We start from the raw sequence: 15496 nt of genomic DNA on the forward strand, positions 1-15496 counted from the left end.
TGCAGGGTTAAGTGGGCGGGGAAAGAAGCTGAGAAAAGGGTTGTTGGCGGGCAACCGGGGGGCAACTATAAAGATGTTGTGGTAAGATGTACGGGTTTGGGAGGCTGGGCTGGGATTAGTTGCTTCCTAGGTTGGCTGGGGTGAGGGAAAGCTATGGGCCTTCAGATGGGGGGGGATTAGTTTTGCTGGGGAAAATGATCTGGTGAGGGATACGGGTGGCTCTTCTTAGTTTCTGGGCTGGGAGACTGGGTAAAAAGTTTGAGGTAGAAAAGTTTGGGGGGGGGGTGGGGCAGAAAGAACTCCTCAGGGGAGGGTTTTTTCTGGTGCCGGGGGCATGGCCCCTTTTGATGTGGGGGGAGGGAAGCACAATGGGGGAATGACACGGGAAAGGATGGGGTGGCGCTGTTTGCACAAGCAGGTCACCCCGGGGGAACAGGTATTGAGCCTGGAGGGGCATGGCCCCTGGGAGAAAGCGGGACGCCTGGAAAAGGGGCAAGGAGACGGTAGGATCCAAGGGATCATTAGGGAGGAATTGGGTTATTTAATTATTTAATTGTTGGGGGAAAATGAAAATGTTTAATTTATTTAAGTGGTGGTTAAATTATTCCTTTAGTTTGTTAGGCCATGGAGCCAGTTAAGCGTTTGATTGTAAGCTTTGGCCTGTCACATTAAAGCGACCTTTTCCACTTTTAAACGAGTCTGGGTTTTTGTGCATTAAGGCAAAAGGGGGGCCCCGGGGGGAACGCGAAGCGTTTCCCCCCGGGGAGTTTTTTGGCGATGCACATGGCCAGCGAGTGGCCGTGGGGCAGAGCGCCTCCTGGGGGGGTATTTAAGGGCTCACGGAAGGTTCGGGAGGCAGGCGACAGTTAGGACTTGACGATTGTCCCGCCCTCCCACCCCTTTCACTTTCGTTAGGATAGTGTCTGGTTATGTAATATGGGGGGGTCCATTGTTCATGGGATTATGCAGGGGGTTTTTTAGATGACATGGCGGGTTCATGAGTTTTGGGGTCTGTTAGGAAGGTAGGGTTGGTGGTTTTGTGTGACAGGTCAGGGCATTGTGAAAGCGTATGTAATATATGTTGCTGATGTGGCAGGTCAGGCTGGCTGCAGGTCATAGGAAGGGGGAGTTTGGTGTAGAGGGGAGTTTGAAGGGTGTTGAAGTGGGTCGGGGCGCCGGGGGCATGGCCCCTTTTGATGTGGGGGGAGGGAAGCACAATGGGGGAATGACACGGGAAAGGATGGGGTGGCGCTGTTTGCACAAGCAGGTCACCCCGGGGGAACAGGTATTGAGCCTGGAGGGGCATGGCCCCTGGGAGAAAGCGGGACGCCTGGAAAAGGGGCAAGGAGACGGTAGGATCCAAGGGATTATTAGGGAGGAATTGGGTTATTTAATTATTTAATTGTTGGGGGAAAATGAAAATGTTTAATTTATTTAAGTGGTGGTTAAATTATTCCTTTAGTTTGTTAGGCCATGGAGCCAGTTAAGCGTTTGATTGTAAGCTTTGGCCTGTCACATTAAAGCGACCTTTTCCACTTTTAAACGAGTCTGGGTTTTTGTGCATTAAGCCAAAAACTGATGTACTTGGACGTTTAATTGAGCAAATGGAATAATCATGCTGTTTTCTTTAAGTGTTGGGTCCGGGGTGCAATGTTCTAGCCACATAGTTATGTAAAATGCAGAATTGGGCGTCCCACAACTTGATGTGACATACACGGGTTTATGGAGGGACAGGAAAGGATGGGAACAAATAAAGTAAAGTATGGAGGCTAAGAATAATAGAGAAGGTAGCACATGCATGTAGCCCCCTCGCTCATGTATGAAGTTCTGCCAAACATTAGAGTATTGATCTGAAATTCTTTGTTTAATTATCACCTTCCTGTGAATTACATTTTCCTTCAAAAAGTACACAGCTTACATTCTCTTCATCTCAACCCCCCTGAAATGTAAAGATTAAACACTGTGCAAGCAGCAGTTTGAACTACCTCAGTGGCCCCACAAATCAACCTCCCGGTGCCATGATGATGCCCCCTTCCCCTTGTTTCACCTCTATTTTCGGTAGACTCCCATTCGCATTTTATTTTCTTGGTGACATGCTAGTATTCCTGCTTTTCCTTCTGCTAATATTAATATTAATTGCATTCCTATAGGCCGCTTAGCACTTCACTGTCCCCCTTCCCGAGTACTCATTACTCACTCCCTGCTGCAAGCTTGCAGGTACTTTTTGAGCATTTTAAAATATTCCACTTGCATGAAGAGGCCAGAAAAAGTCAGTCTGGCTGATCCCATATTTATGCGTAGCCATAGAGACAGAAACCCGAACCCCTTCTTGACTATGGACTATCTTTCTGAGAATGATCAGGAGGGCACAGATGATAGAGGTGGAAAGCCAGTGAGACCACAGGGTCTTTAAAGGAGGTCAAAAGGGGTTCATGCGCCAGGCAACCACCTTGGAGAGGGGGCCCACAAGGCTGCCTGATCTAAAGAAGTCAGTTCCCCAGCACTCATTGCTGAGAGCTGTGTTCATATGCAAAATTACAATACCAAATTCCAGCAAAGTCGATTCAGCCGTTCCTATTTCGGAAGTTGATAAACCTGCAGGTATGTGTACTTTGTTGTGTAGCACAACCAGTGCTATTGCCCGAAATGTGTCTGCATCAGCTAGCTGCTGCTGTAAAAGGTAACATCGCATTAGTATAGTGAAGGCCTAGAAATTGGTTTGTTCAGGTGTGGAGTTATAAAACCTAGCCAGCCACCTCCAATGATGATCATAAGTGTTAGTCCAACAGGTGATTAGGTTTCCAAATTCAAGACTGTGACGTGGAGCCAAAGCTTTAATGCTTGTATCCTGACTTTGCCAGCAGATGATACAGTGATCCTGGACAAATCATATTATATCACGGGTAGTATAGCTCAAATTATCTTATACCATGGGTAGGATAGCTCAGTGGCAACGCGCTCGTCTTGGAAGCAAGACGACGCAGAGCAACACATTCCTCTTCGGTATAAAGTTGTTATAAATAAACAATTACAATTACTGACATTACTGTGCTGTCTTCTGTGAAAAGGTTTGCCTTCTTACATGCTTGTGGCATTGTTTAGCCCATTACCTGATCTTCCTTTTTATGTAAGCCATTTGAGTGGAAGGGGTTCTAGACAGAAGAGAGTGGACCAGATGTTCCAGGCCTCTGGCAAGCATATTTTAAGGTCTGCTCTTTTGACACAAAAAACATTTTTCTTTTTTGTACAATTCAGAGGTTTTGCACATTTATAAATAACAATTTCACAAACCTGTGTTTTGGGCGTATTTAAAGCTTTAAAATACAAAAGGGAAACCCAGATGAAATCTTTTAAGATCACATTAATTATATTCCTTCACTTGATGATGGAGAAAATTAAGCTACAATCATTCCCACTTTACATCATTCGCTTCCATAGCATTTTGTTTAAAAAAAATGTCATGTCAAGTTATGTGAATTTTGTACTTTCCAAGTTGGTTCTATAAAATGGGATTATTTTAGATCATGGTCAAATCTGGAAAAGAAAGTAGTAAAGTGCATAAATTGCAGAGTGGGCACAAATCCCAGCTTCAACACTTAACCAATGTGTTATCGTGGGCCTCTCATTTAATCTGTTATTGCCGAACCTGTCAAATTACCAGTACCTAAACCTGTCAAAATTATCAGCCCTTCAGAGTGATTTAATTCCCTGGGTATGATCCTCAAAAAAGCCTCACTCATGGCTTCACTGGCTATACAGTTTTGCTTCCTCTATAATAATAGTGAGCATGGATATATTGCACACCACAGATATGTGTTTCTTTGCTCTCTAATGGCAACACTACTTGAAACCCATGCCCCCTTCTTATCTCAGTCTGTCTGGATATGGACATGTGCCACGGAGCTTCTTATCTGCATCCACTGTCTATGACTTCTGCAGTCTCCACCTCTCCTGTCCCCTCCCAGGCCCTCTGCACGGGTCTGGCTTCTCAGTTCACCCCTAAAACTCATGACATTATGTCCTCTCTCTCCTCTTCCTCTACATCTCCTGGCGCCTCTCTGGCCACTTGTCCTTCTCCTCCTCCTTACCCCTCTTTATCTCTGACCACTCCTGATAATGTTTCTAGACAAATCCGATCTATGAAAGTGTTGTCCAAGCAGGGGTTCCCCCTGCTCCTCTAGAACCATCAAGGACTACAGTGACACCCTTGCTCCAGTCTTGGCTGATTTCTGCAATCACTCTTTTGCCAATGGAACTTTCCCCTCTCCCCTCAAGCACTCTCTTGAGCACCCCCTCTTGAAAAAGCCTTCTGTAGATCCTTCCTGTCTGACAAACTACTGCCTGATCTCTATCACTCCTTTCCTGGGCAAACATCTGGAAAGGCTGCCATCTCCCAGCTTACTCTCCACACTGAATCTGTTGGTTGTCTCCATGACCATCAGTCTGGCTTCAGAGCAGCCAGAGGCATGGAAACTTCTCTACTGAACACCTGTGAAGATCTGCTCTCTAATCGTAATGCTAGCCTTCCTTCTGTCCTCATCCTCCTTGATCTTTCCTTAACTTTTGACATGGTCAATCATGCCATCCTGATCAATCGTCTTTGTGAGAACCTGGGCATCACGGATTAGGCCCTGGCCTGGTTGACGTCCTTCCTTCTGGACCGACCCTCTCAGGTCCAACTTGGGCACTCTCTCTCTCTCCACCACCTCTCTCTCCACATGTGGTGTTCCCCGGGGCTCTAACCTCTCACACAGGCTCGTGAATATCTACTTGGCCCCTCTGGCCCACGTTATCTCTACCTTCTCCTCTAACTGTCAGTGTTATGCAGATGACACTCAGCTCTCCGTCAGGCTCCCCTTAGCCAGCTCTCCTCCCCCGCTAATTCCTGACTGTCTATCCACGATTCAGCTATCCTCCCGATTGTCTCGGGAGGATAGTTCAAGGGCAATGTGCTCGCCTTGGAAGCAAGACAACGCGGAGCAACCTGGGTTTGATCCCTGGTCCGCGCTTAGACACCTCTGAGCATTAAGCGTGTTATAAATAATGAATAATATATAATTTTAAAGGAATGGTGTGTCTCCAACGATCTCTGCCTAAATACCAGTAAGACTGGGAACCCCTGATCCTACTTTCCCTCTCTCACTCTGGCAGACCTCACTGGGCCCTCTTACTTAGCCATCCTGCGAGGGAAAAAACTTTGGTGTCATCTTCGACTCCACTCTCTCCTTCTCTCCTCACATCACAGACCTTGCCAAGAAGGCCCACTACCAGCTGCACCTCCTCAGAGGTACTCTTAATTTTCTCACCTTCCCCCAGAAGCTCACTGTCTCCAGAGCCCTGGCTCCCCCTAGGCTGGACTAATGCAACAGTCACTTTCTCAATCTGCCTTCCTTTACTCTCTGCCCTTTGCAACTAATCCAGAACAGGACTGCAAGACTTGTCCTTGGCCTCAAACCCAGGGACTGTACCTCTCCTGCAATCTCTCCTCTGGCTTCCGGTGTCTGCAAGGATCAAGTTCAATGCCCTCTGCATCATCCATAAGGCTTTCTGGGGCAGGGCCTGCAATAAATCCAACTCTCTCTTCCTGAACACATTCCTTCTCGACTCCTTCGCTCAGCCACCTCCAACTCTCAGAGGGTCAGACGCTTTTCCAGGCAGAGAGTGGGGGGTAGATCTCTCTCCCCTGCTGGTGCCTCCATCTGGAATGGCCTCCCTGTGACTCTCAAACTTGAGCAGGACCACTTGAAGTTCCAGAAGCAGCTCAAGACATTAATTTGCACTTCTGCTTTCTCTCTCTCTCTCTCCCCTGCTGACCGACCTGTCTGCTGCACTGACTGGTTGGCTGGCTACCCTCTGAGTCTCACCAGTAACAGGCTCCCCACGCCCAGTAGCCCCTTCACTGCCTTCGGGCTGACCGTGCACTTAGGGGTGTATCTGGAACCCTACAGTCCCCTCCTCCTAGCACTTACCCAGAGCCATGCGGCACGAGCTGCAATTACACAGAGAATTGCTAACCTAACAGCACTTTCCACCTCCCTTCCCTTGGAACTCCAACCCACCTGCACTTTTTTGCATCGCACTTGCACAATCTGAATGACACAAGGCCTAGTAAAATCGTTTGTTTTGTCCTTCCTCTGTTTCCCTCCCTTTTCTTTTTGCACCCAGAAACAGTTCTGTACAGGCGTGTTACAAATGACATATCATATCATATGCTATGGTATGTGTAGCTTTAATCTTGCTTCCAGTTGGTCCCTCTATCCGTGCTTGAGCACTTTTGCATTCTGTCAGGCAACTAATCTGAGTCCTCTGTCTATTCTGGATTATGTACACCTTTTTCATACGATCTGTGTCCTGCATTTATATTGCGGCCTGTCTAGCTTCCTCATGACTGCTATTAGCGAGAAGTGTCTGGCACTTATGCTAGAGCACAAGAGCACAAGTACCCTTGTCGTGGACTGGTATTGTTGCCCTTGAAATGCCACTTGTTTATCATTAGGATAACAGCACAAATGTAGACGGTAAAGGATCACTGGAAGGAGACATTTCAAGCTATGTTTTGTGATTACGATGATGGGGCATGACCAGATATTCTGGATTCCTTCATTCCTTTGGTTAAGTGGAGGGGGGACTCAAAAGCTGTCCATCTCCAGGCCCCAAAAGTGCGTAAGATGGCCCTGGGTGAGACATCACGGCTTTCCCATCTGCCTGCTTCCCAAGGCAGTGGATCATGAAGCCCAGATACTTTGGCAACATGGCCATAGAGAGACATTGCAAGATATCTGTTGGATCCTTCAGCTCCAGGCTCTGCAAAGCACTCTCTGCAGATCCTCAGCACATTGAAGAACCAGTCTGCCCCTTTCTCATACTTTGTTCACTTGGCAGTGGACTCGCCCCACTCAGGTTCAAATAAGGGCACAGTCCCTCTTTTAATGAACTGTGCATCTTGATCAATTAGGCATCTCCCTGTGTTGTTCTGTAATTCTGTAGACTTAATTGCATACCTTTTAATTGAATGTTTGCTTATTTCCCACCACAAGCACACAGGCCTCAGTACGCACATAGAGCACATAAAGCATCAAGACAACTCAATATCCCAAAAGCAAGATCCAGGTTCACACAAGAAAGGAGGAGAAAGAAATAATGTCTCTTACCTGTGCTTTTTATTTGGAACTTTTTCTCTAAGGCCTTTATAAATAAATGTATGACTAGCACGTTTCAAACATGCATTCTTTGCTTTTATTACTGAGCAACATTCAGCTCAGTGACCCCATTTCAATTCCTTGGATCGAGGAGGGGGGGGGGGAGGGGCGGGGGTGATATTGTGATGAGCGCTTTTAAAAGCAGATCGCACAGTCATATCTTCCACGAGCTCACTAAATGGAAGATGGCGGCGGGGGGAACAGACGTCAGTCAGCTTAGATCGCGGGCTGATATTGTACGTTTTATCCCATGTTCCTAGCCACCTGATTGGTCGGCTCCCACCGCCAGGGTGCTAATTGTAATTATTTTCGTGGATTTCATGGATTCAGCATAACTTGTACATGTAGGATTTTCTCTGGCTCTTGGATAGTGGGATATGTCAAAAACTATTTCGGGGTATCAGACAGTGATCTGCTGGAGGGCGATTTGCCCGTCGACCTTACCATGCATGGCCCAGCACTTACCCGCTGACGTGGCGATGTGACAGGTGCTGGGGATACTTCCGTGGGGGCCGCAGTCCATGCTGTGCTTGGGAGCACAGTGCTGGGGACTGGGTCTGTGGTGAGTACCTCAGGCTGGAGGTTCTCAGTCGGCTCTGGGAACACTTGCGGCTCCATGAAGAGTGCGCTCGGCTCAGGGTCATGGCTTGTACCTGTGGGGTTGGAAATACAACCTTGTAATAAATGCAGTAACTCTTTTCATCACCCCTGATAGTAGAGTGAGGAAATAAGTGTGAGCAATTTTGCAGCAAGACTTGTATATTGTTGTACACTGCCATGGTCTGCCTCTAGAATCTAGATACAGGTACAGCTGTGGAGGTGTCTCTAGATACAGGCATGGTGGTGCCTCTAGATACAGGGTTGCTGTGCCTCTAGATACCGCTGTGGGTACCTCTAGATACACGGGAAGAGCGTGTGGGTGCCTCTGTGGAGGTGCCTGTAGATACAGGTGTGGGTTCCTCTAGATACAGGTGTGGAGGTGCCTCTAGATACATGTGTGGGTACCTCTAGATACATGGGAAGAGTGTGTGGGTGCCACTAGATACAGATGTGGAGGTGCCTCTAGATACAGGGTTTGTAGTATATTTTATTGTGTTTTGGAATGCAGCGCCACTGCATGGGATCACATTATTGCTATATGTGTACCTCTAGATACAGGTGTGGAGGTGCCTCTAGATACAGGTGTGGGTACCTCTAGATACACGGGAAGAGTATGTGGGTGCCTCTAGATACTGGTGTGAAGGTGCCTCTAGATACACAGGAAGAGTGGGTGGTTGCCTCTAGATACAGGTGTGGGTACCTCTAGATACAGGTGTGGGTCCCTCTAGATACACAGGAAGAGTGGGTGGGTGCCTCTAGATACAGGTGTGGGTTCCCCTACATACGAGGACTGGGTGTCTCTATATGCAGGTTTGGGTACCTCTAGATACAGGTGTGGAGGTGCCTCTAGATACAGGATTGCAGTGCCTCTAAATACAGGTGTGGGTGCCTCGAGATACAGGGGGAGAGTGGGTGGGTGCCTCGAGGTACAGGTGTGGGTACCTCTAGATACAGGCTGTGGGTACCTCTAGATGCAGGTGTGGAGGTGCCTCTAGATACATTGTTGCAGTGCCTGTAGATACAGGTGTGGGTACCTCTAGATACACGGGGCAAGTGGATGGGTGCCTCTAGACATAGGAGTGGATGCGCCTATATAAAGGGTATGGGTGTTTATATATACAGTTGTGGGTACCTTCAGATACAGGTGTGGAGGTGTGTCTAGATACAGGGTTGTGGTGCCTCTAGATACAGGTGAGGGTGCCTCTAGATACACAGGCAGAGTGGGTGTGTGTGGGTGCCTCTATAGATACAAGGTTGTGGTGCCTCTAGATACAGGTGTGGGTGCCTCTGGATACATGAGGAGAGTGGGTGGGTGTGGGTGCCTGTAGATAAAAGACTGCAATGCTTCTATATACAGGTGTGGGTGCCTCTAGAAACAGGGTGTAAGTGCATCTAGACAGATGTGGGGATGTGCCTCTAGATACAGGTGTGGGATCTCTAGATGTGTACTCTACAACCTCTGGCTCTCGAGATGTTTTGGACTACAAGTACCATATGCCATAGGCAGCAAGGTCACTGGTGAGGGATAATGGGATTTGTAGTCGAAAACATCTGGAAAACCTCAGGTTGCAGACCCCTGCTCTAGCTACATGTTTGGGGTGCCTCTAGATAGAGGTTTTGAGGTGCTTCTAGATACAGGTGTGGGTGCTTCTAGATACTCATTGACACTGGAGTTGCTACTCAGGCCGAACATAGGTCAGCCTATATACTATAGTCCACGTTAAAAAGATCATTTATACAGGAGCACTATACAATGAATTGTCTCTTGACATTTACACAATAGGTGGTAGTATTACCCTACTCAATGGTGTTTATTTAATCATCAACAGAAATATGAATACCAGATTTCCCACACCCTGCCTACTGCGAAACCCCTCCCACTCACACACAGGTAAGGGCTGGGACAAGCAGAGCAGCAGCCGCTCTCATGCGTCCGCTGCTTGCGCCTCCCTTTCATGAGGTCGCCGTTCCGTTCATTAGTAGGTAGCAAGGATGTGCCAACTCTTTCCTCAGGTTCTGCACATAGACCAGAGGGTTGCGGGTCTCAGCATGTGGTATGTTCTTCCTAAGTTCACCCCAATGGACTGGAGCCCACTCCCTGCTGAGACACCTGCCTCTAGGCCAGCGGTATTCAAACTGTGGGTCGCGACCCCCCAGGGGTCCGTGGGTGCATCCCTGGGGGGCCCTGAGAGCTCAGCAAGAAATATTTTTTATAAAAAAACTTTTTTTTTTTTTTTTAGATTGGAAGAAATGGGCTGGGGTGGCTCACATGGTCGGGTTGAAACATGAAACTGTCTCAGGCAACAATGAAAAAGCGGCCCGCAGTTGTAAATGGATATTCATTCCTTTAGTCACAGACTGGGCCTCATTACAACTATGGCGGTACGGTAACAATGGTGCTGTTAAGCTACCGGCACCATTGCTACCGTACCGCCATAGTACGAGTTGTGCTCGTGGGTGTCTGACAGCCCGCCAGGTCTGACCTGGCAGGCCGTGCGGTACCCGTGAGCACAGCTCGTCGGATGCACCGGCACCATTATTAACGGTGCCGGAGCATCCGAGCTCCCCATTCCCATTGAGCCCTATGGGGCTCTGATGGGAATGGGGTTCTACCGGTACCGGCACCCGCGAAAGGGCAATTATCAGGTCTGCCCAACTCGGCATGACCCGGTAATTGCCCATTCGCGGGTGGCGGACCCGGATACAACTCCAGCGGCAGCCGTGCCCGTTTTACCGGCACAGCTACCGCCAGGGTTGTAATGAGGCCCACTGTTTCAATAGTACCCAAGGGGGTGCTTTGTGTTAAAATGTAAGTACATTGTGATATATTCAGCAACAATGGTCAAAATTACTAACTGCATAGTTAAGTAACTCATAAACCTGGTCCACATTGGCCAAAATGGTGGCCCATTTTGACTGGCCCACACTAGCATTTTACATTTTTGGTACAGGCATTGCCCTACAGGCCAGTACGAGCCTGGCGGCTCATCCATATGGCCCCTCACCCATTATGGAGGAGCTAAGGAGCCAGCCAACACTGTTTCCCTTTGACAGTTCAGTTTAGTTCCCCAGCCGCACATGCTCACTGAGCCATGCAAGTGCTGGGGTGTTTTGCTTCGCCAGCATTGCATAGCTCATTGGAAATGCTGGCTGGGGCACTGCATGTCTGTATGTCCGAGGGGGAGCTTGTGCGCCTCCTCGCACATACGGAGAAGAACAGCCTGGAGCAGGGCGTTTCAGCACCCAAACGCAGGCCAATGCAGAAGGTATGTTTATGTTCATTGTTTTTATTTAAACATGTGTATGGATGCGTGTATGCTTATGTTATGAGTGAGTGTATGGTGATGGATGCTCGTGTGAATGATAGAGTGATTGCTGTATGAATGTGCAGCGCCTTGCATACACACATAATCATGTTGATTGTGTTAGGCCCAGTGGGGCCCAGGAGACAGGGATGGTAACTTTTTACTGGACATCTATCATAGATGTCCAGTAAAAAATGTCATGCCTGCCCTCTGGGCCCCCCAGCACCATTTGCAAACTGATTGGTTATTTACCCATTTTTTTGTTAAAAGTATGCTCTACAATGCAACATTTCAACCCATTATTTAACAAAAATTCACAGGGGGAACCCCCCTGAACCTCCCTTTATTGGTTCGGGCTCCCTCACTATGCTCGGTCGCTATGGCATTTTTGGGGGAAATAGTTGTGCCCCTCCACTTAAAAAAATCACCAGCCGCCACTGGCCCTCAGACTGTGTTGGGAACGGGATGGGGGGAACCCAGGGACTATGGTGGGAGCACAATGGGCGGGAACCATGGGATAGTGGTGGGAGCAGAGTGGGGAGAGCCCAGGATGTGTGATGGGGTGGGGAGAGACCATGGACTGGGTAGGAGTGGGATGAGAGAGCCCAGCAACTGTGATGGGAGCAGGTGACGGCGCGCAATACATACTGTCCATTTGGCATTTCTGGGGGGTCCTGACCTGCCCAAATTTTGCTCAGGGGGGCCCCGGCCAAAAAAGTTTGAAGAGCACTGCTCTAGGCACAGACAGAGCGCATATACATCAAATGTCCTCTAAAACGGTTGTTCTACAAATGTAATCATTCATTTGGGAATTTTATTGAAAACTACACCAATACAGTTGTTTCCGATAGAATGCTGTGGAGAACTTGCAAGCTATTCCAGATTTCTCCCACAAGCCTTTGAGCTGACGTGTCAAAAGCTTGTGGGGGTAAACCTCTTCCAGGTCCAAGTTACTAGGGTTGCTTTAGACAGGCTGATGTCCCCTCACTGATTTCTGTTACTCTGCTACTGAGGTCAGAATCGTGGCACTATTTCCTGGCGCCTGAAAGTTGGCGTCACTGCTTTAAGTGGAAGGAAGAATTGAGGGGAGATCAGGTGGGGGCGTGCCTAAGTACTGTGGGTAGGGTGGAGTCGGGTAGGGGTGCTGGCACTTGCCTGGGAGACAAGCAGGAAGGACAGGTCACAGTGCTATCATCCTTTTGCTGTGACCTGCCTCTCCTTGTTGTTTCTTTATCATAGGTAGGAAATAAAAGGAGAGGTGGGTGCACGAAAGGCCCGATAGCTGTGTGCCATGCCCCTCCTTTTGTTTCTTTGTGAGATGTGGCAATCCCTTAAGGCAGCCCTTTGGTTAAAGGTCTGCCTGCGGGCTGGGCACCTATGAATAAGAAACAACGGGTGAGGCAGGGGCACTGCTAGCATGCATTTTGGAGTCCCCCCCCCGCACCTTCTCCTTTTTTTCTAATCAGAAGCACCAAACCCGGCAAGCAGCCCCTTAACCATGCAGCACTCTGAGCGAAAGGGCTGCCTGATGGAGTTGGCACTTCTAGGGCTAGTTGGGAGGAGCTCTGGATCGGGAGCACTTTTTGGAGACTGCCAAGGAACTGCCCCAGCTAACCCCGGCCCACTCAAACCCTGTTTGGCGTAAAGAGGAGGATGCTGCATATCTGAGAAAGCATTATCTTGAGGTTTCCCAGAGGCCTTTGGAGTAATCAACCCCTGAAATGAAGTGACCTCCACGAACCACTCATTCAGATGTTGAAGCAATCCACAGCAAGCTGTCAAACGAATATCTTCCTTTTTATTAACACAACTTGACAAAACACTTGTGGCGCTTCTTTTTGAGCAAATGTTTTTTTTTTACTTTTTTTTTTAAAGTAAACCTTTCAGCAGCAACAATGCAGAGGATGTTCATTGAACATTGAATGTATAAACCTGACAAAGAAGCTATTGTGAAAAGTGTTCCCGTGTTCCCACCCTACCAGAGCGCTTAGATACACTTGCCTGTGTATAGGCGCTATATAAATAAACAATACCACACCATACCTAAGACACCGGTTTCCAGATTAATAAACGTGCTGGATGTATGAAGAAGCTTTTAGAGTTGAAATTTAAAGTTACTACGGAATTTATATCAGTAAAACAATAAAAAAACACGAGATAAGAGAGTAAACTAACACATTGCATTGGAACACACCCCACGTAACAAGAAACAACTCAGGACACTACAACCTAACGTGTAAAATGCTTTTCTGATAATGTCGCTCAAGAGAATTTTTGAAATATACATTGCTTAAAATGCTCTTCCTTCAGCGAATGCAATTACATTTCGAAACACCAAATGAGAGCTTGGGCCTTGGAGGGTCTCACCCCTGACAGAAAACAACGAAAAAATTGAAGGGGAGCACATGAAACAACCCTCCACCCCACCAAAAAAGTCAATTAACTAGAGTTATGTAAGTGGGAGGAGGAATCGAGGGTGGGTGATCAAATAAGGGGCATGGCCTAAGTGCACGGTGGTGGGGTGGGCGATGAGTGGGGGCGTCATTGCTTGCCAGTGAGACCTAAGCAGGAGAAATGGGATGCACTGCTATCATTCTCTTTGGTGCGCCCCTCTCCTTTTGTTTCTTAATCACAGGCTCCAACCCCCTCCTGCTGCTTTTAGGAGAGGCGCCAACACCCCCCCCTACTAGCTATAGACATGCCAACCGCCTTGAGCAACCCTCTAACTCCACATAGCCACGTGGTTAATGGGCTGTCTGCAAGGTCAGCGCCACTGATTAAGAAAAAAGGTGATGCTGGGCTACCTGAGGGAGTTGGCGTGTTTAGGGCTAGTCAGGGGGAGCCAGGTGGAGTACGGCTTTGAAACACTTTCTGGAGACTGAAAAGGCTCCACCCTAGCTAGCCCCGGCCGACTTACAACCCTGCTGAGTAGCGCAACTTGCGGCTTGACAATACTTAAAACTAAAAAGAGTGCACGTTTTCAGAGGCCATGGCCTCCTGGCTGCACTGTATCGCCATGGCATCTGGGAAGCACAAAGAGGTGCCGTGATGAGAGGGGGGGCTGTTTCCGTTGCCATGGTTACGGCCAAACTAAGGGGTGATGCCGGTAAGTGCAGGCCACAGGAAAGAGTTGGCCCACTCACCCACCTGCAGCAGCAGGAGAGAGTGATCGAATTGAGCGGGAACGGTCGGGAGCGGTGTTCCACTACTTTTATTTTGTTCTGTTTACCATTCCTCTACTTTTTACTACCATATTCACCATTCTAAATAGAGGATTTGTCTATTCATGTCCCTGTGCAAGTGTACATTTGTAATAGGTGCCTTACTTACTAGTCACTTAGCGCAACACCTTGCTATATGCTGCATTATCCTTCCGTCAACCCTCTCCCTTGACGAAACCATAGTTCCACTACTTTTTCGGTACACTTCTAGCAATGAGTCTGGGTCAGAGGCAGCATGCTATGGGAGAGGAGCTGAGTGAGCCAAGAAACGCGACTGGAAAGGTGAAACGGGACTGTATAGGGCATGTGCCAACGTTCAGTGCAGATGGCAGAGGAAGGTAAAATGTGAGAGCCGAGCCCTCCTAGAGATTAGTGCCCAGAATTACTAGATCCATGTTAGGTAGGATGCTCTATGTGTCCTACAAATAAGAGCTAAAGAAGGGAGCAGAAGTTGAAAAGGTTTGAAAAAAGAAATGAAACCAAAAAGCAAATATTCCAAAGAAATTAATGCAAAAGCAATGCATAAAATTTAAAAAAAACCATTATTCAGCAAGAATAAATTAAGCAGCTCTACCTCCTTTAAGCACCCCCTAAGGACAGACCTCTCTAGTCTGGCCTCAATGCGGACATCTTTCACTTGGGGGCTAGATCCCACACACAACAGCATCCTCTGAAAGACCTTGCTTGAACATTGGGATCCATTCCCACATAGTGCTTTTCCTCCATTTGGCATAATAGCGAGGATGCAGGTGAAGGACTCTCTAGGAGCGAGAGTGGGTGAGTATTACGCCACCGTGGAACTCGCAACTCTGGTTTCCAGTCACAGTTGAACTTTACGGAGAGTCGTCTTCTCCTGGGGAGGCCACTGGATTGGCCTCACCGGAAGGCTGTAAGTGGTTCCCTAGTTCTGGTGGACTGGATATTTTCCAGGCATGTTGGAGTGTTAGGAAAAGCTTAAGAGCTCATTAAAGAATACTGGCAACGCTGGTGTGTGGTGAGCACTAGTGCTGAATTTTCTGGACTTTTGGGTGGATGAAGGGAAGGCATACCAGACAAGCTGCGACCTATCGACCAGACATCTCGGCCGTTCAATCTCCTGTCAACAGAGCTCCAGTGGTGGAGTATCATCTAGTGTGTCATTTGCTGGAAGAAGTGCACATAGTAACACCGC

At 48.1% G+C, this 15496-nt stretch overlaps 1 protein-coding gene across 1 annotated transcript in view; it reads right to left on the reverse strand.

Moving 5' to 3' along the window:
• The window catches only part of DRAXIN (dorsal inhibitory axon guidance protein), a 227214-nt gene that overhangs the window by 90669 nt on the left and 121049 nt on the right, over positions 1-15496 (reverse strand). Inside the window, exon 3 of the mRNA XM_069609918.1 lies at positions 7665-7852. Within this exon, the coding sequence (XP_069466019.1) occupies positions 7665-7852 (188 nt within the window). The remainder of the gene's footprint in view (positions 1-7664; positions 7853-15496) is intronic.

Source organism: Ambystoma mexicanum, chromosome 8 (genome assembly GCF_040938575.1).
Source record: "Ambystoma mexicanum isolate Mex_15411 chromosome 8, UKY_AmexF1_1, whole genome shotgun sequence".
Lineage (NCBI taxonomy): Eukaryota > Metazoa > Chordata > Amphibia > Caudata > Ambystomatidae > Ambystoma > Ambystoma mexicanum.